The 19797-nt window shown below is 41.8% G+C and overlaps 2 protein-coding genes across 4 annotated transcripts; both read right to left on the reverse strand.

Annotated features, from left to right (window-relative positions):
* Positions 1 to 720: 720 nt before the first annotated feature.
* On the reverse strand, positions 721 to 12188 carry cmya5 (cardiomyopathy associated 5). Of its 3 annotated transcripts, none has more exons than XM_084360364.1 (14): positions 11934 to 12188; positions 10388 to 11033; positions 7304 to 10192; positions 4655 to 4750; positions 4010 to 4228; positions 3876 to 3898; positions 3523 to 3647; positions 3288 to 3422; positions 2917 to 3063; positions 2543 to 2690; positions 2173 to 2306; positions 1962 to 2079; positions 1706 to 1882; positions 721 to 1615 (listed from the first exon to the last, which is right to left on the reverse strand). In XM_084360364.1, the coding sequence occupies exons 1-14, from the start codon at positions 12047 to 12049 to the stop codon at positions 1369 to 1371; spliced, it is 5220 nt and encodes a 1739-aa protein (XP_084216490.1). In that variant the 5' UTR covers positions 12050 to 12188; the 3' UTR covers positions 721 to 1368. The 3 variants fall into 3 exon arrangements, with proteins under 3 accessions (XP_084216490.1, XP_084216489.1, XP_084216491.1); XM_084360363.1 differs by having other exon boundaries at positions 721 to 1621; XM_084360365.1 differs by lacking the exon at positions 11934 to 12188 and adding an exon at positions 11218 to 11359 and having other exon boundaries at positions 721 to 1621.
* Positions 12189 to 13114: 926 nt separating this feature from the next.
* On the reverse strand, positions 13115 to 19458 carry tent2 (terminal nucleotidyltransferase 2). Its single transcript, XM_084359121.1, has 15 exons — positions 19410 to 19458; positions 18907 to 19069; positions 18671 to 18778; positions 17820 to 18048; positions 17597 to 17711; positions 17011 to 17099; positions 16860 to 16917; positions 16520 to 16586; positions 16346 to 16422; positions 16061 to 16189; positions 15923 to 15966; positions 15652 to 15788; positions 14776 to 14867; positions 14598 to 14677; positions 13115 to 14477 (listed from the first exon to the last, which is right to left on the reverse strand). Exons 2-15 carry the CDS (start codon positions 19023 to 19025, stop codon positions 14391 to 14393), a joined length of 1431 nt encoding a protein of 476 aa, XP_084215247.1. The 5' UTR covers positions 19026 to 19069; positions 19410 to 19458; the 3' UTR covers positions 13115 to 14390.
* Positions 19459 to 19797: the final 339 nt, after the last annotated feature.

Consider the following 19797-nt stretch of genomic DNA (forward strand, 5'->3'; position numbering starts at 1 on the left):
CCCTTTTCCTCTCCTCCTCTCTCTGTTTCCCCAGAAATGAGTAAAGGTGTCAGAGATGACGGGAAAAGCTATGTGTGCCTGGAAAAATAGTAATGTAATCATTGTGAAATGACATGTCCTCTGGAGAACCATGTAGCTTTGTCAGTGAGGTGTCTGGCTCCCAAATATACAGTAGCAACTCATAAAAAGCAATCTGGACGTCTATGTGCATGATGGATTTTGCAGAAGTTTTTAAGATTGGTAGCACTCACATTTTTGCCCACATTTTATTTGTGTATCAAAGTTTATACACATTTTTAGGTTGATAATACTATACATTATATTACATTGCAGTAAGTGTTAAGTGGCAATGACAAATACATGACAATATGGTTAAAGGTAAACAAAAACAACAGAAAACTTGAACTGATTTATGTTTATCTATTATGTTATTATAGTGGGTTTTGTGGTTTTTTTTTTGGTTTGTCAAGACTAACTGAATAGTTACAGTTCAGGATGCTTTTTATTTGACACTGCACTGCTGCTGTAGAGTAGTAAAGAGAAAGGGATCTCAGCTTAGGTGATTTCCTGTAAAAACAATCAGTTCATCTGTATTATGGGACAGAGAATTTGAGCCAATATTGCAGCTAATGGAGTACTGATGCCCTCTAGTGGTGAATGTATGTTAGAAAGAAAGCTAATGAGCTGAGTCAAAACAAACTATCAGTCCATTTGTGCAAATAGAAAAATAAACATGTTCATTCAGCTCAGATGTGAAAATCAGTTTACAGGACAGGAAAAGGAAAACGACGCATCTTCACTCACCGTGTGTCGCACATAACAAAATATAGAAGTGATCACATCTGTTTAAAAAGTTATTTACACAAATTCACAATATGAAACACAGTTCAAAAGTGCTACAGTATATTTCCATTCCATTTCAAATTTAAAATCCACAACATTTCCCTCCTCCCTTGATGAGACAAAATAAGAAAACACTCACCTGTGAAATAAAATCAAGGCACTAAACTTCAACCCAGTTGTATTTCACACTATCATCATTCTTTTCCACTGCCTCAGTTTTAGATATTTACAATTTAATTTATGTTACCAAAAGAAATAACTGCTGAGTGGAATTCCTGTGCAATCAGAGAAGAATTGCTTTGCAATGAAAGACGACACTGATGAAGTTTGATCTCACTAAAAAGACACAAATCTATCATCGAGGCCTCTGTAGAAGAATGGGGACAGTGTGTGTCTGCTTTTACTCATGTTGTATTTTATGTCCTTTTATATATTTTCTCAGTAACGCAATAATGGTCATTTTATCATTCAAATCGATTTTTGTCCAACATGAACTGTAAACAGTTTGTGAGGCAGATAGCAGAGCTAGCTGTCTTTGGTAAACTCCGGCACCTCCAGCACCATGCTGACCTCCAGGCTGCCCGGCATGTCCAGTGCCAGAGCAGGGTGGCACGGCTGGGTGAAGCGGTGGCAGAACGTGCCCAATAACTGACCACTTTGGGCATTGTAGAAAGATAGATGACCGAGCTTGTAATCCAGTAGAGTACCCACTCGCTCAGGCATCTCAATCACAAACACACTGGATTGAACATCCTTGTGGAGTAACTGATACCTGCAGCTGGACAGACAAGGTGAGCAAAGACTTTAGACCAAAATGATTAAGGGAAGTAAAGTAAATTAGTTGGTAATGCTTTATGCATACCCTGATGGTGTAGGAATACACTGCAAACACCACGACAGGCTGTTCTCCCCCAGTGGGCTCTTTCTGTTGGCTGTGCTGTATGCCACTCCAAGCCTGTAAGCTGTGCATCTTGACACAATGGTCTCCCAGTAGTAATGTCCTTGTGCCAGCAGCAACTCACCCAGGATGGATGGACACCTAGAAATCACACAAACTCCGATTTACACATATTCATTAAAAGGACTCCAAAGAGTGGAGAGGAGCTGACTGAACTCACTGTCTGTCTTCAGTCGGTGTGTTTTCAGGTGCGTCCTGAGAGTAGTGCAGGGTGGTCTGGTCCTCTGAAAGCTCCAGAGCAGGGTGAGCTGAGGATTTCAGCAGGTGGAACCTTGTGCCTGAAAACAGTTACAGGCCAGAGAAAAGAAAATTAAAATGTATGTTACACAAACATAGAAGTTGAAAGAGAGTTTAAGTGTGTGTTTTGTTACCTTTGGTGGAAATAAGAGCAGCCTCGCTCTGTTCGCTGGCTCCAGCCTCATTCACAGCTTTGATGTAAAACAGGTAATTCTCATTGGGCTGCAGGACAACCTTGTGTTCACAGCTTTGGATGCCTGAGATGGACCTACGAGGAATAAATCATGGTGTGTCAGTGTATAAAATATTATACTGTAGATTTTTGACCAGACAGTTTAGGGCAGGAACAGTGACTATATCTACACATTTTAATGTCAGGGGCATGTACAGGTTATTTTTAGTTTGTCTTAAACCAAACTGACTGGCTTCATTATATGGTCAGTGTCATAAATTACGAAGTTAAATGACTTTTTTGTCTACCTTGTCTATCTGTTTAACACCCACCTCAGCCCCTCTCCCTCCAGCTCGTACTGGCGGCAGTACTCCAAGGTGTAACTCTGTTCTGGAGTCTGTTTTGCGGAGCTCCACCGCAACTTGGCTGAATCCCACATGACAGTACAGCGCTCTGTATCAATCACTGGTACTGATGGAGCTGCCAGAAAGACAACAAGCGATCAATAAATTAAAAAAAATTCTTTCTGGACCCCCAAAAATGTACATACTGCACTTTAACAGAAATTACCGTTGAACAGTGACTATTCAAACCAATCCATTCAATCTGCCTTCACAATACCAATAAGAAATTACAATGATGCTTGCAGGTTTTATCAGACAAAGTTGTTGACTGTTGTGACTTTAGCTCCAGTTTGTGGACTAACCAGTTCTGAAGTCAAGTCTCTCGCTGGGCAGAGAGCAGCCGGTGTAGTTGACAGCCATCACCCACACCTTGTAGGTCTTGTCAGGCTCCAGCTCCTCCAGGACACAGTAACTCTCCTTCACTGTGACACGGTACTCCTCTGACACAGCTGTGGACAACAGCAGCCACAACACATGAACTTTGTTTGTATATGTGGGCATTCCTTGAGAAAATGATCTCTTCTGAGCAACTGTTGAATTTTTAATTTAAATTGTCCACTAACTTTCACTTATTTCAAGACGGTACATTGATTTATCTTAAGTGCAAGGTGACTAAAACCCTTGAACTTTGGCCACCATTTTCCAGTTTAAACACCATCCTGAAAGTCTTTACCTCCTTGTGGATCCTCCATGCAGTAGACCTGGAAGCAGTCTATGATATCCCCAGGGTTGACTTTCCAGTAAACTGTGACACTGGCACTGGTGGCTGAGCCTGGCTCCTGAGGCTGCAGCGTAGGCCTCTGAGGCACTGAGACACAGATGAGGAGACATATATGATTCATAACTGCTGCATACGTGCACTCAAAATGAGACTTCTTGTATAAAAGATATGTTTATATCAGACTTACCTGGGATCCCCTTGCGCTGTGCGAGGTGAGAGCTGGAGGTGTTTCCCTTGGCATAGTCCTCGAACACCAGCAGTCCCTTGGGACCCAGCTCCAGGGACATGGCTGTGTCCAGAGCTGCACTGAGCCTGACCACATAACCACAGCATTTATTCTTTGGCCACAACCACATTTCATTTTAATATGCTGAGTTTGAAATGGAAGAGCTACCCATACAGTTGCATAATCAGGATAGTGGCATGCTACTTTGGATATAGTTCTGCAGGTCAAGCAGCAAACTTTATTGTTATCACTACCTGGTAAAATGTTAGTATAAACCACACTAGCTCAGACTCCATTCACTGAAGGCACATTACCTTTCAAGAATGTCCTCAGGTGACTAGTGGGAGAACAGATTGAAGAGGGATTTATCAGAGATTTGATACAAACCGTGAGCATTGGTCAAATATGATACTACTGACCAATAAGCTTCAAGAGCCTCAGAACTCACCCGTGCGTCAGTCTCAGCCTCTCTGGCCGTGGTCTCCAGGGTGGCCTTGGCTGAGTCAATGCTCTCCTGGAAGGAGACAATCTGGTCATAAAGCTGCTCCAGTTTGGCCTTCTTCTCCTCTTCCATGCTGACAGACATGTTGTTGTACTGTTCCATCACCAGAGCCATCATCTCTTCATTCTGCACCTGCATGGCTGCCTCGGTCTCCACACACTGGTCCTGGTCGAGAGGAGAAGGGACGGAAAACAAGGATGTTATACACACAACATTTTTTTATTTTTTATTATTATTTATTATTTATTATATTTTGGTGTGTTTTATCAAATTAAATGACAGCGTTATCGGGCAAATAATAAAGCCCCCCTCTGTTTCTCCTCTTGTCCCTACAGTTGAATGCTTTAGCTGTAAATTTGATGTTAGTGCAGAGTCTGATACTAGAAGGCTATTATTTTTTGTTTTTTTAGATTAATTGCTGAAAGTATACATTTTGTCTGTGCTAATTAAAAATCTGATTTTAAGAGGTGGACCTACGAGCATTATTTGTGACATCACAAATTGTTTAGAAGTCAAGTTAATACATCTTCGTCTTTAAAAAGAAGTACAGTCCTATCGAGTGTTAGATGTGAATCACACAGCTTGGTTTACCTCTACAGAGTTGTAGGCCAGTTCAAGCTCAGACACCAGGTCCTCGATGTTCTCTGACCTCCCCTGCAGCTCTGAGATCCAGTCACTCAGCTTCTCCTGATACAAAAAAAAAACCACATGTAGGTTAAATATCTCATTACATTTAATGAGATATAAACTCGGACAACAAGACACAGCTTGGTTTGAAAGATCGAGGACTCCATTTCTAAATTAACTTGCTTGATTGTTGCTCTCTGTTAGCAGAGTGGAGAAGGTACAAAATTCTCTCATTTTGTTTTGTGGCAAAGGGGACAGTGAACAAAGAGGGGGTATCATACTGAAAAGTTTGGAAGATACCCATTTGATTTGAGTTAGTCAGACTGCCGCAGCCTCACATAAGTTTCAAGCTTTTTGACACAGAATGAGGACTGTCGATTTTGTCCCCCATCGCTTACAATGAAATCAGAGGGAAGTTCTTAAAAGCTGGATAGAGACTGGATTCTGTTGTTTGGATGAGATAGCTAAGAAGAGCCTCTGTATATGACCATGTTTTCATGGTTTAACTGTTGGAACAATAAAAGTGCAATTTTAGTCATCAAAAACAATGCAGCATGTTTTCTGCACTGTTGCATTCATGGGTTAAATTATTTTTTCAAGCACCATCCCTTCTCCCTCCTCTTTTTTATTGGTACAAAAACATTTAGACAGTACATTTATTTACATCAGTGAATAAAAACGTTCCAACTCTTTTTTCACTGACTAATGATACAACTCATTACTCGCTAGATATTAAAAATTTCACCGCTGGAGATGTCTGAAATGTGTTACGTGAAGAAGGATGCTCTTTGTTGTTAATATATTATTTAGACTGATAAGACAGGTTAATGTCCAGGTTAAAATGTTGCCTTGTGCAGTTTTAAAGGGAATCATCAGGGAGGATATTCCAGGAGGAGGAACTGTGGCAATCCCCTGTCAACACCCAAACACCGACAACTCATGTTTAACTAGGTCATGCTATCGCTCCCTGCTCCTTCTGAGGCTGACCGCCTCTCTAAGAGTCAGAGTGTGTGTGCGTGTGCGTGTGCATGTGTGATTTGTGTGTTAGGAAGAATGTGTGAGCATGCTTGCACATATCCATGTCTGAAGAGGTGTAGGGGTGCAGTGCACATTCTGGCTAACAGAGTTGGACTGGAGACAGTTTTGCTAAGTTGTTTTGGTCAACTTGTCAGGATCGATTTTCCTCTTCTTGGAGTATCTGAATAGACTGCACATCTTAGTGCTGAACTCAGACCTGCATTATAGCTTTGATCTTCGTCTTATTATAGTCCAGCTGTCAGTGTTTCACATAAATATAATTCACACATGCACAAAACCTGGTTCAAATATCATTTGGAAAAAGACATTTGATCACTCTCCATTTGTTCCAGCTTTCCTTTGATTTAGATGCCAGATACTTTACTATGATTGTTTATCTAAAACATGGCAAAAATAAGTCATTTCTCATGTTGAAGATTTCCTCACAAATTACAGAAAACAAAGAAAAACTTGATATTGTATCTCCTGCTGAAATAAGTGTCTGGTAGCAGAGTGAGGAGCTTTCTCCAGTTATTTCAAGAAAGTAAGTTTTCCTATGAACCTGCAGGTTAAAACTCACCAGATGGTGGAAGAAAACAAGAAGATTTTCTTTTGGATTGCTAGAAGGTGCTATAACATTAATATAGACTTTAAAAAGCAGATGGCTGTCCCTGTGCTGACCCACAGGGACAGCGAGGGAGAACAGTGTGTGTGTGTGAACAGATCACATATCAGCCTCCACTTGATGATGTCACAGTGGACCTTTCCACCGATCAAAACAGAGCACTACATCACATCAATTCAATGTGCTCGACCGCAGCCGGAGAGCATGAATGGAAAAGCTATAGCTGACTAATTTAAGACCAGTTTATGATATGATGACCCACACTAATGCCAGGAAAGTGTATGATGGTCATAACTGTGTGTTGTAATAATGCTGGTAAAGTGTATGATGATGAGCTGCTATTTGATTACAGCATGCTGTGTCGCTTCAGCAGCAGCCTGCTAAAATGATCAGGAGACACTGTGAAGTCTCTGAGGCCACAGACAGAACAAAAAGAAAAACACTTTTGATCTGAAAATGAATAATTTATCATTTTGGGGAAATATGCATATTTGCCCCAAGAAAGACAGCAAATAACTGTTAATTATTAATTCATAATCATTGCTGATTATGAATTAATAATCATTTTGAGTATTTCCCAAAATATTGAGGTAATCCTTTAAATCTGCTTTCAACATTCTGCTACACCCTACAATATATATCCAATGTGCCATATTTAGTCATCATTTTCCTAATTCTGTCAATGTTAACTAAGCTCTAATTTTGTACAGTATTCATTTGCAAATCACTGTTAATTTGAAATAGTGACTGCTGCATATTTACTTATTTAACAGCAACTGAAGCAAAACAATAAAGAAAGTTAAGGGTTGTACATTCTTCATAATTTAGTTTTTCAGTTAAGCTACTGTACTAGGCAAGGTAAACAATTAAATTAGGTGAGCTATGAAACAGCTCTGACACCCCTCATCACAAAGTCTAAGCAAATGTTAATGTAAACATAAAAACATGTTCGTATTCACACAGTACATTACCTTGATTTCCTCATACACTTTGTCCACAGCAGTCACCTCGTGGCTGTGATGCTCTCCAGACGCACAGTCGTCCTCTGACAGCAGACATGTGCAGGTGAGACAGAACCAGTCCATCCCCTCCAGCTCAGCAGCCAGTCGGGCCTGACCCTCCTCCTCTGCATCAATGATTTCATAGTCAGCCTCAATGGGCTCTTCTTCTGGGGACACATCAAAGACTTTCTCCTCCTCCATCTCCATCCTCTCTTCCTCCTCCCGACAAGACTCGTGCTTCAGTTCCTCTGCATCTATTTGTGTTTCAGGTTTCGGAATCTGTTTTGCATCCTGTTCAGATATCACCTCATAATCAAACTCCTCAACAGTCATCTCTGGAGCCTCTGCAACTGCTTCATCTTTCCCCATCATTTGCCCTACATCCTCTCTGTGAACTTCAATCTCTGGAGTTAGATCCTCTTTAACAATAGTGGTATCTGGGGCTTCTTCCACCTCATGCATTTCTGCCTTTTGTTCTATATCGGCTGCCTCTGACTGCATATCCGTTCTGTGTAGCGTGGACAAATCCTCACGGGGAGTAAAGCTCCTCAGAGGGGAAAAGATACCCTCAGATTTTTCAAAGTCCAACTCCACTTTCTGCTCCTCCTCCACAGGTGCAGGCGGAGAGTACCTATTGTCTAAATCATTTATAGGTAGTGTTTCTTCCTGTAGAACAACTTCTGGTTTTACTTCTATCGGAGGCTCCATCATTGTTTCTTCATTTGGTGGCTGAGGAGTCTCTGGGCATATTGAGGTGGTTTCAGGTGCTAGGATACACTCTGGCTCAGAGAGAGCTACTGTTTCACTTGTTGTCTTCTCCAACCCCTTACTGATCTCTATGTCCATCTCTACAGCTTGTCCTTTGGGTACAAGAAGGATTAACTCATCATCTACATTCCCTGCCTCCTGAAGAGCAGCGCCAGTGTCCTCTGTGGGTGATTGACCTTTGGCTTCAGGTATCAGCTTTGTTTTGGTTGGTTCACTATCAGTTACTGAATCCTCTTGTTGACTCTGCTGAAGAATTTCATGTTGTTCTACTTCTGGCATCACAGGTTCTGTTACCTCACTCGAAATCTCAGTTTTAGCCTCCGACACCTGATCAGCCTCAGCAAGAAATTCTGCCACTTGGCTCTCAACCTCTGCGAGGGCTTCTTCTTTTCCTCCAGGAGCTGCTGTTTGAACATACGTTGTTTCAACACTTGCTACCTCCTGAAGATTAATCTGAACTTGAGTTTGGATCTCTTTTTCATCCACTGCCTTTTCAATTACCTCCACTACTGCGTGTACTGCAGCATCGCAGTCAGTGATGACCTCAACAGGTGCAACATCTTCAGGAACAACTTCTGCTGCTTCTTTTGACATTTCAGATGATGTCTCAATTTCAGCAGAGGTGAGCAGTTGCTTTACTGCAGTCTCGGGCTCTTTCACTTCAGCTGAGGCATCTGCTGTGATCTCAGTTACTACTTTCTCATCAGCAGCCACCATCTTAGTGTCAGTGGCTGCCTCCTCGGGCAAACTCTTCTCAGTAGTTTCTGGTGGTATTTCAGATGTAGTGATGATCTGAGGCCCCTCTTTGCTTACAGGTGCTATCACAGCTGTCTCCTCTGTAGAATTTATAATCTCTGTTTTTTCTACCACTTCTTGTGTCTGACATAGCTGCTCAGTTTCAATAATGATAGGTGATTCTGCTGGCACATCTATCTGATGCTCCTCACTCTCCTCTGTTTTCTGTTCTTTATCGTCCGTCTGTTCAGTTTCAGGAGGCGGTTCATCAGTGCTGCTCTCAGGAGGCTCAGTCTGCTCTCTTTGTACCTCATGTTTCACTTCCTGATCCTGCATCTGATCCTCTCTCTCTTTAGACTCCTGAATTGAAACTTCTGAGGCTTCTCTGACAGTCAACTCTTCAGTCTCCACAGAGAGTTGTGTTTCCTTCTTCTCTGTTTCTGTCACTAGTTCTTTTTTCTCTTCAAATGGCGCTGGTTTTAAATCTTCAGTCCTATCTCCAACACTGACCTCCTGTGCCTGTGGTTCCTCTGTCTTTGTCTTGTCTTCGTCTTCTTCTTTGACCACTCTTGTTAGACATCCTGTCCTGTCAAACTTAGTCTGTGACCACATCATTTTTCCCTCCATCCTATCCTCCACTGGCTCTGGTTGAACCGCCACTGTGGGAATTTCATCCTTCAAGGTAAACTTCTCCAGGTACCCATCCGCCTCCTCTGAGTCTGACAAACGTCTCTTATAAGACCTCTCAGATGCCACACTCTCTGCCTCAGAGTATTCCTCATCGCTCTTCCTCCTCTCACCAATAGCATCCTCATAAAGGTCTGAGTACATGAAGGACATGGCGGTGGGCTCCTCCAGCAAGATGGGATCAATGATCTTAGGGGGTCCAGGGGAGATAAAAATGGGCGTAAGGATGGTCTCTTCACTCCCAAACAACACCGAACCACTCTCCTTCCCGGATCTCTGGCTCTCTCGTCTGGTTCTCATCCTTGCTCTCTCGTCCACCTCATCATCCTCTCTCTGCTGCATTGCATCAGCAGGAGCTCCTTCGCCGTAGAAGACCTCATCCAGGTGTTCTCCAGCTATCTCCACATCTGTAACAAAGACAAAGGAGTCCTCTGATACAGAGGGGCTGTCTTTGGCTGTCTCCGTAGCAGGCTTTTGCTCCTCTACTTGGGGCTTTGCTGCAGGCTGTTCTGTCTCCTCCTGACGCTCTGGAGCTTGTTCCCCAGGAACAACCACATCAACCAGGGTAAACTTCTCAAAGTAGTCTATGTCGCTGGTGGTCTCTTTCTGAGTGGGTGTGCTTCTGAGCTCAATGTCAGCTGACAGCTGAGTAGCATCCTGCTCAGAAACCTGAGGAATGATCACAAACAGTAAGTCAATCTAGAGAGGATAATTCAGTATTTAAAACAGCATTTTACTAGACAAATGAATACATAAAAATCTCTTGAATGGCAAATGAATAGCAAATGAAACCAAAGCTAGATAATGATATAAAATAATTCATTATTAAAACCAGTCAAATAAATCAAATAAACCATTTAATACCTCTTGGTTATCCAGTATTTCCCCTTCCTCTGGCAGAACACGATTCTGTTGACTTATCCAGTCTTGGTGGTTTCGGGACTTGATCTTTGGAGTTTGGTCCAAATAAGCCAAATTGTCCTGCAGGTCTGTGCTCTCCTCCTCATCCACAGTCGGAAGTTTGGAGGGGACTCTGATGTTGAGAATCTCATAACCTTCTGAAATCAAACTAAACAGCTGCTGATCTTTGTTTTTGATATCCTCTAAGACCGGCTCTGTTTCAGTTGTCTCCTGTTTGACGTTGGGAAGAGAAACCTCTGCCATCTCAGGTCTCTCCACTCCCAGAGCTGAAGCCGATCTTGAACTACCAGGTCGGCTAAACCTGTCGCCCAGCCTGCTGCTCCTTCCTCCAGACCTCGTCCTCCTTCTGACTATTTTCTCCTCATCAAAGACGATGGTGATCTTTCCTGCGGCTCCAGGTCCCTCCATGCTGTAGGCTTCAGAGATGGAACTGGTCTCAGAGGCCCAAGGGGTAGAGCAGCGGCTAGAGGCCGTCTCCCAAACAATACCACTGTCCTCGCTCTGAACAGTTACCATGGAGAATGCTGGATCCACCATCAGGCACTGAAGTTTAGGCTTCACAGATGGGTCCTGCACAACCTCTCGCAGACTGGAGAAGAGAGGAATGGACAGAGTTAGAAGAAGGTGAGCAGGCTGTGAAGGGAATGATTAAACACTGACTGCAAGAGGAGATCCCTTTGGCACAGATTGTGGAAATGCAAGCAGAAAACAAACCAATTAATCAAATCAAAACATATCTGAGCTGGATGTGCCAGCATTGAAACCACACTCACGTTTTGCACCTCGGGCAAAATAGCAAATCTAAGATGAAAACACGATAACACCCACTGATCTATTCTCAAGATGATAACTTGAGGGGTGTAGATCTCCAGCATTAGAGGGGCGTCTGGTGCCAAGCTGCCAATGTGAGTGATGAGTTGAAAAAATAATGATGATATTCTCCTGATCTGTCCCTATGAATACAGCTGGGCTAATGCAGGGTTACAGCAACGTGACGCCCCAAAGCGTCATTCATGTAATCTTAGAGAAGAGATGCCTAGCCTTCCCGGATACATTCAACATATCAATGTCCTCTACTATTTATGACATGGCATGGGTAGCTAGAGCACCCAGTATGGAACATGAAAAATGACATGTAATATATGGGATGGTGAATTATTTCAAATATCAGAAGAGTGCTTCCTACACTCCCACACTGGCAAATCCTTGTATGATTGAAGAGCAGATGATCATTTAATATATACAATGAAAGTAATGCGGCGCTTCTTTGTGTCACTTGGAAACACAAAGTCACACTCTCCAGACAGATTTGAGACACAACCTCTTTTCTGTCTTTAAAGCTAAATTAATCTGAGCTAAGAAGCCCAGAAATAGGTGGTTTCCTCCACTCAATATATTTAATTGTAAGATCTTCCAGCAGAAAAGACACCAAGTACAAAGTGAGAAAAATGTAGGTTATTCGGCTTGTAAGGTCCAGTGTGTAAAGCACCTGTTTTGCAGTTCCTCCAACTCGTCTTCATCGTCCTGGCTGATGGTTTCTGAAGCCTCACACTGAAACTCCTGAAGATCTGTCATCTCCGAGTCCAGACTCTCACACTCTTCCATCTTGGTAATATCTCCCCTCTCTTTTCTCTGCTTCCCCTGTTATTTCTTTTTGTTTATTTTAAAGTCCTCTTGATGTTTTCAGCCACTGTGATTTCGAAGAGTTGGTCTGCCTGTTCGTGTCATTCTAAGTTGGGAGATGTCCATCTGACTCAGCGGGGGACAGAAATAGACTGAGTGGGGAATGAAAAGAGGGGAGTGGAGAAAGAGAGGGGCAAAGCGGTGAGAGAGGGTAAGTCACACTGACTCTTGGCTTAAGCACACCAACAACAAACTTTAAAACACATTGTGAACGTATCAAGATTCTAATAGATTTGGGAAAACTCATCATTATCCTCATCTGTGCCAGTGGCTAACAGCTGAATGAGCCGGTGTGACTTTAAGATCAAAATTCCCTTTGCTGAGTTAAATATAGGCCATGTGCTGAAACCGTACCCCCCGGTCGCCCCCCGCTGCTTGTGGCAATGCTAAACAGAGCCACACACACGCACATCTTGTAAGGTAACTACCCCATAGCAGTACTGGCACTATGCAGAAGTCATAAAACTAGGTGTAATAAGGTATCAAACCACAGAAGAAAAAACAATCAACACAGGTGCTGCCAGAGGTCTGCAGAGAATACTTGATGCAGATATCCAGGAGTCAACTTAATCTTTGTAATCATTAAGTCCTATGAATCACAAGAACTTATAACGTACTCAATGACATGAGAGCTCCAGATGACGGTTGTTAACTGCAAGAAACAAAATGACACCTTAGTTCAAAATGTCGTAGACTAGGTGGATGGGACCAGATCTATGGGGTAGTATTTGTGCTTATGGTCAATATCTGTGCCAAATAAGATCAGTTCCTGTGGATAAAATCTCCAACTTTGATTTTCAACTGCAAGGTGATCAAACATAATATTGTGTGATGGATTAGCAAGTGTTTATTGTTGAGTCCTGTTTACATCCCATACACCAGAATGGACAGCATTTTGCACAAGAAATTACCTCAAAGCACAAAATTAAGAATGCCATCAAACCTCACTTTGTCAAATAATCAACACACCTGAACATGAACGCCAGCTGAAGTCAGTGTACAATTTAATAGGATTTTGGCACTTCTATTAGCATAGCTAAGAATTCAGTGGGCTTCACACAGAGCTCAAAAATATAAAGTAAACAATCATATATCTTCAGAGATTAAATTTTTTTAAATAAATGTTTAAAAGTCAGTAATGTACAAAATGTACAAAAAGATGTGAGGAAAAATGTAACAGAAAGAGAAAAAAAACAAAAAAAAACCCAGTCACACTCAATTGTAATTTCTTCAAATAACTTATGTATTAAGTGAATACACTGAACTAAAATGAAAAACAGTATGGGCCTGACACCAGTCTTGGAAAAATACACATCAGGAATAATGACAAACAAGTGGAAATATCCAGCCCTCAAGTGATAACCTCAGATTCACTTAAATTATGACGCCAACTTAAACTTCACTTAACAAACTCAGTTTTCAGAGGAGCTCATAAATGTAAAGATGTTGATGATGAAAAAGGAGAGGGCCTTTAACGCAACTGTAGAAAATAAATCTATGTTGTTTAATTCCACAAAGCTTCACTATTGACCTACAAAAATAGAAAAAAGGCTTTTATGTTACAAGTTGGTCCAGATGTGCTCAAGACAATATACTGTTGATACTGTACATATATGTGGCAGAAACAAATTATTGGCATCTTCAAAACTGACTTTGTGCAGTATGGCTCTAGCAATACGGATATAACGAAAACAGAGATTCAAGGAGAAAAACTTGGTTGAGACCAGTCAAACATAAATACAGTTGCTTCAATTTAAGCTAGTTTCAGATATCAGCAGGCTGCAGGTATCATTTTGTCTTTTCATATGTTGTCAAGTACAGATAAACTTCTTTCAAGGAACTATATGTGCATTGCGATAGAGGGTTGTGTAGCAGCAATAATAATCTAAAAAAACACCGTCCGTTATTATGCTTCAACGCAGCATCCCTCCGTCACCAGTTTAAGTGACTGGGTTATAATTTCAGAGCCCTCTCATGTAACCACACAAATATTGTTTTTTGACAGCGGTTACAATAATTACAAAAGATTGGCAAGGTCTGCAAAGCATTTGAAAGTGAGTTCAGCATTCTGCCACAGGACATACAGTCCAGTATGTGGCCGAGTCAGCCAGAGCATTCAGAGTCCAAGTGTCGCCCTTGCTGTGAGTTGCAGAGGCAGCAGGACTCCTCTCTCAGCACATCCCAAAGGTCTCTCTTTGTTTCTGGGGACAGGCCTGTCTTGAGGTAGAAGACTCCCGTCAGCTCGTCTAATTAGAGGAATCCCTCATCTCCTGGATGACTCCTTATTAATGATGGCTCTGACTGGGAGGATGGAGTTCAGGTCCTTCCTTTGTTGTAGTATCCGACTTGACTGCACAGACACAGAGAGATGAGAAGCAGGGGGATTATGAATAACTCATGGTTGGCCCACAGCAACTTGGAGGAAGAAAGAAAATATGAAGGGAGCACAGTTATCAGGACTGGCATGTACCTCAACAAACTGAGCTTTAATGGCCTCAAACTTGATCTTCTCGTGGACTGCCCTCGCCACGTTATTCCTTTCAAATGGCTCTGAAACACAAGGAACTGCTGTCACTGCTGACATTTCTTACATTGATACTCTGGTTGTAAATGGGGGGTTGCGGTGGCATGTCCACTAAAATGTTTACCTTCCACACAAATGAATTTGTTTCTCCATTCTTGAGAATTGCTTTTGGGCAAAGCTCTGGCCTCTCGAATAGAGATCACCCGATTATCCCACCTGCAAGACACAGAAAAAAAAAAAAAGTTATGTAAGTAATGTAGTCATTTGGTGCTAATTGGACTAAAAATACACACAATGACAAAGGTCCTCAAGGACGAAACCCGTGGCTAATCATCTACAATATATGCAACCTTTCCTGTCAACAAACAAAGGTGATGTTTTTTCAGATTATGTACCTTCCAGGCATCAGTTGGTTTAATTTAAATTCAGTGCAGTATAAATTAAAACTTGCTTGGGAAAGCTAATGTGAACATGAAACATTCTTATTTTTTACCAAAGATACAACAGTGTCAGTTGATAATGTGAGAAGCAACAACAGTTTTGCAAACTCATTCTTATTGGACAATTAAAATGCATCTAAGACTTGAGAGTCAACATTATACATTTCACACTCTTGTCCGTGTTTCAACCTCTGAAGTCTTGGAGCTAGAAGAGGAAAAGAATGTAAACAACTTTTGCACTAAAAATGTTTTAGTTCAACCTCATGACTGTGCCGTGGCAAGGTAACCCACATACTGCAAACACAGGGATAATGGTATTTCATGTTGGTGCTGTGTAAGGCCAAAGGTCCCACCTGTTCCTATCCCTCACCCAGAAACATGAAACCAGAGAAGAGGATGCAGGGTAGAGGGAGGAGAGGTGAGACAGGGGACTGGAGAGGGAGAAGAAGTTGGCCAGAGGAGCAGGGGATGAGGAATGGGAGCAAGAAAATGAGCAGGCAAAAGAAGCATGGGTGCATCTGAAACACTAGACTCAGTAATGTGATGTTGTTGGGAGATACCTGAAGTAAGTGGCATAGTATTTGAGAAAGCCCAGAAGCAGCTCTCCCAGAGAGGACTGGTTTCTTGAGAAGTAGGAGGGGATGTGTTTGGGTCCTTCTGGCACCATGTCAATGTCCACTGATGGATTAAAACACTCCTGAAAATTAAGGCAGATGACAAAAGGACTTGGAAAGGAAGACTTGAAACTGGACATGCACCTCTTGTGATTAACCTGAATGAGAAGGTAAAAACAAACAGCTAACTGTTGCAAGAAACAATGGAGACACTTACTGGGTAGTCCCTCTGTAGGGAGGGAAGGACCGGTTCCTTAAGAGCTGAAAAAGAAACCAAACATTCAAGATGAGATTCACAAGAAGTCATACATACTAATGAGAATTATTTTTGGTCTGTGTACTTCACTGAACTCACTCTGGAGGTAGTGCAGCACCATCAGCACCAACGTGTAGCTGCTTAACGTTCCTTTGCTAGCGTCATTAATTTGGTTGTGCCGTGCCCACTTCTTGACAACAAGGATCATGGGTATTATCCTGAGATCAGCTGAGAGAGGCCACACAAACACAACAGGTCGAAATGGTTTCGTATTCCTTTCAAGAAACAAATGCACTAGTTGAGGTTGCACTAATTACAATTACACAGAGGAACTGTAAAAAGATGCTGCCATAGAGATCAATGTATTGAGACCATCTCACCCACCATAGGCATAACTCCTCAGGAGGAATGTGTTTCTAATGCCCACTGTGTTGTTGACATTCAGATCAAACTCCAAATCACTGAAGAGGATAGCAATAGGAAAACAGTTATATTAACACTTCTTTCTGACTTTGATGAGGTTGTAAAAACAGGCTTCAACGACTGTTTTGCTCCTACCTGCCTTTCTCTCTGAACCTGAGGATCGGCACTTTGGCTCTGATCAGCTGAGTCCTCTCTATGTATGCTATGAATCAAAACAAACATCATGAGATTTATGGTAGTTTTAGTTTCGTTTCTGTAAAGCTGAAACTCTTTTTCCTCTGAGTAAATAGCTCCACCTAGTGAAGTCTGTGGAGAACTTAAAAAAAACTGTTGGGTAAAACTTGTTGGTTATACACAGCAAAGCTAAGTAAGAAGTAGAAGTTAGACATTATTATGTTAGAGTTTTCCCAACTAGGAGGACAATAAATTATTCTAAATGATGTGATATTCAAAAATTAGTTTTATTATTACTCACACAGTGTTTTGAACAGCCTTTGGAGGACAGAGAGTACATGAATAGGATCCTGTCTTTTCTGAAACACAACAACATTCAAATGGAGTGTGTGATTATACACACACACAAACATTTTGGATGACATTCACGGTGCAGAGTCAGAGATACTCACATTTCCCTTGAGGACCAGACATAGATCTGCATCACTGCTCCGACAGCCCAACCCATTCATAGAAGATCCAGTCAAGTATAGTCGTCCCACTGCAAAAACAAAAACAAAAAAACACTTTGTGAATAAAAATCACGGCAGAAAGTCAAAGCAGAGTGTGACTGTGTATTTCATATCAGGGTTGGTACCTCTTTTTAGGAATACATTTCAAGCACTTTCAAGGAACCAAAACCAAAACTTTCTACACTCACAATAACTTTGTCATCACATTACAAAGTGAATAATAAAGTTTACAGAATTCCTTTATACCCACAACAATTAATGTATGTTGTCACCAGCCGATCATATTAACACTGACAGTATGTTTAGATCATCATTAATTAATGCTAATTTCAATGCCAGTACACAAACAAACATGATGACAGGATTGTTTCATTTCAAATATTAATACAGTTTTGTTCTCACAATTATTATTCAAAATCAAACATTTTTAAGGAGTGTATTCAAATGTAGGCATATTCCTAACCTTGAAAACACAGTGGATAAAATTAAGCTATTCACATTTTTGTACAAACCCTTTCATGCATACCTGCATAGACACGCTGTATGTCTTGCTGCAGCTGAGTTCGGCACATCTCCTTCCGGGCCAAATCAGAAGATTGCTGCTGGCACGCCTCAAACAGGTCCACCATCTGACCACTCAACTGAGGGCACAAACACATGCACACTGATTAAACAAAGCACATCTGTATGCACACAGTCAGACTTGATGTATATCAGCTACAGTTTACAGACATCTGAATATACAGTACCTTGTCCTTAGCGTAGGTCTGCAGGCTGCTTGAGCTTTCTGGGACAGCAGGTACCTGAGGGTGGGGGTTGGAGCGTGAGCTGGGATAAGAGCGATCAAAACTTGATCTTGATGATCCCGCCACCACATGGTCAGAATGATGAGGGCGAGGGGCCTGAATTATTGGGTGAGGAGAGGAGTCTAGACGCTGGCGCTTCACAACATGGGGGCTGTATTCATCATTCTGCCTCCTGAAAGACACATAACCATAAGGAAACACGTGAAAAGATATCTTCTAGTTACCTCTAGACAGTCTGCTCACATTAGTATGAAAAGCGTGAAGGACAGTGAGGCCCTTTAAAGCCACCTATGGGCACAAATTAAACAGTCCTTTATATCTACAAATGTCTCCCACTATACTTGAACTGGGAAACAGACCCTGCACAAGAGTGGTGACAAACCGAGTTAGCTTAATGATCTTGTAATAGCAAGCCTAGTTATACTTTAAAGAGTAAACAGACCAATGTCATAAACAGAGTGCTTAAGGTGTTTCCAAGATACCCTGTCCTCTCTTTTGGCAACACATTCCAGTCTGGTACAAGCAAATATTCAGAGATGGAGGCACTCCAAGGTTTTCTAGAAGTTCAAAAGGTCACAGTGCTCTCTAACAGATGATTACTAGTGACGCTGGATATAAATACAAGGAACTGTTTATACATTACATTATTAACTCAGAATGTTGAGCAGGTTCATGCATGTCCATTCAAAATCTCCCACGATATGTCACAGGAACATTAAACAGAGGTGAGCTTTAAGATAAAGAAGAATGCCACAGACATTATTCAGTCATGAATAAATGGTAAAATTACATACTTGCGCCCATTGGTCATAGTTGGTGTGCGAGGAGGAAGGACTGGAGATGGAGATGGTGTGGGCTTCCATTCATATGCAGGCAATCTGTCTAGTCCAGGAACACAGAAGCTGCAAAACAGACATGCACATATAGCATTACAGACCATGAAAGCGCACATCAAGTAAGTTTACTATTATTTCACTGATGTTGCTGATGTCTAGCAGCACAACATTGCAGTTGATCTCTCCTGCCTCACCTGTTGACACCAGCCACGCGTTGGTGGTTGTAATCGTAGTACAGGGGCGCAGGGGATGGCGGGTACAGGCCGTCACTGTAGGGTGACCAGCCCCTCGGTGCAGCGCTGCGGGGGTACATGTTGTGGTTCCTCACAGAGCTCCAGCATTAACTCCGCTGACTTACTGAAATAAAAAAACAACAACCATAGAAATGTCAACAAATCAAAGACTATCAATTGCCGAGCTCATCACACAACAGTAACCTAGTTGTGATGCCACGAAAAGTTACTGAGGAAACCGAAACTTATCGTTAATTTGGCAACAAACCTGGCTAACTAGCGTTAGCTCAGATCTCGTTGGTGCTAGCGCGGAGCTAGCTGGCTAACTTGTTCATTTAAATATTAGTAACGATATTGTGACAAAATTAAATCGGTTTCTATGTAGATTCCTGTGAAAAGTTCGTCTATGCAAATGTGTCGCTAGCTGTTACAAAGGTTCATTCAAAACAGAACTCTACACTTACCAAATTGCATGTCACTTGTAAACACAAGGTGCTAGTTTCCTGAGTACATACTTCCGCATTGATGCCATGACGTAATGCAACTCAATTTAAAGGGGACGTAGCCTTGCTCGTTAAAGGCGAAATCCACCCAAATGGGTAGGCTTCACTTTACACAGTATCAACTACACTGGACAGTGAAGGTTGAAAAAGCCACCAAGACTTGAAGTCATGATATCTGTGACTCTGTGACTGCTCTTTAACATTTAGTTTGAGATACTGTATATCCAAATGTGTTTAATTTGAATTTAGTGGCTTGAAGGCTTGAGCTGTGAATCAGATAAGCCACCTTACCAAAGATTTCACCATGGCAGCTGTCATGTGGTCCATTATCCATTGTCTGTGGAGCAGC

This window comes from Pagrus pagrus (assembly GCF_965226575.1).
Source record: "Pagrus pagrus genome assembly, chromosome: 8".
Classification (NCBI taxonomy): Eukaryota; Metazoa; Chordata; class Actinopteri; order Spariformes; family Sparidae; genus Pagrus; species Pagrus pagrus.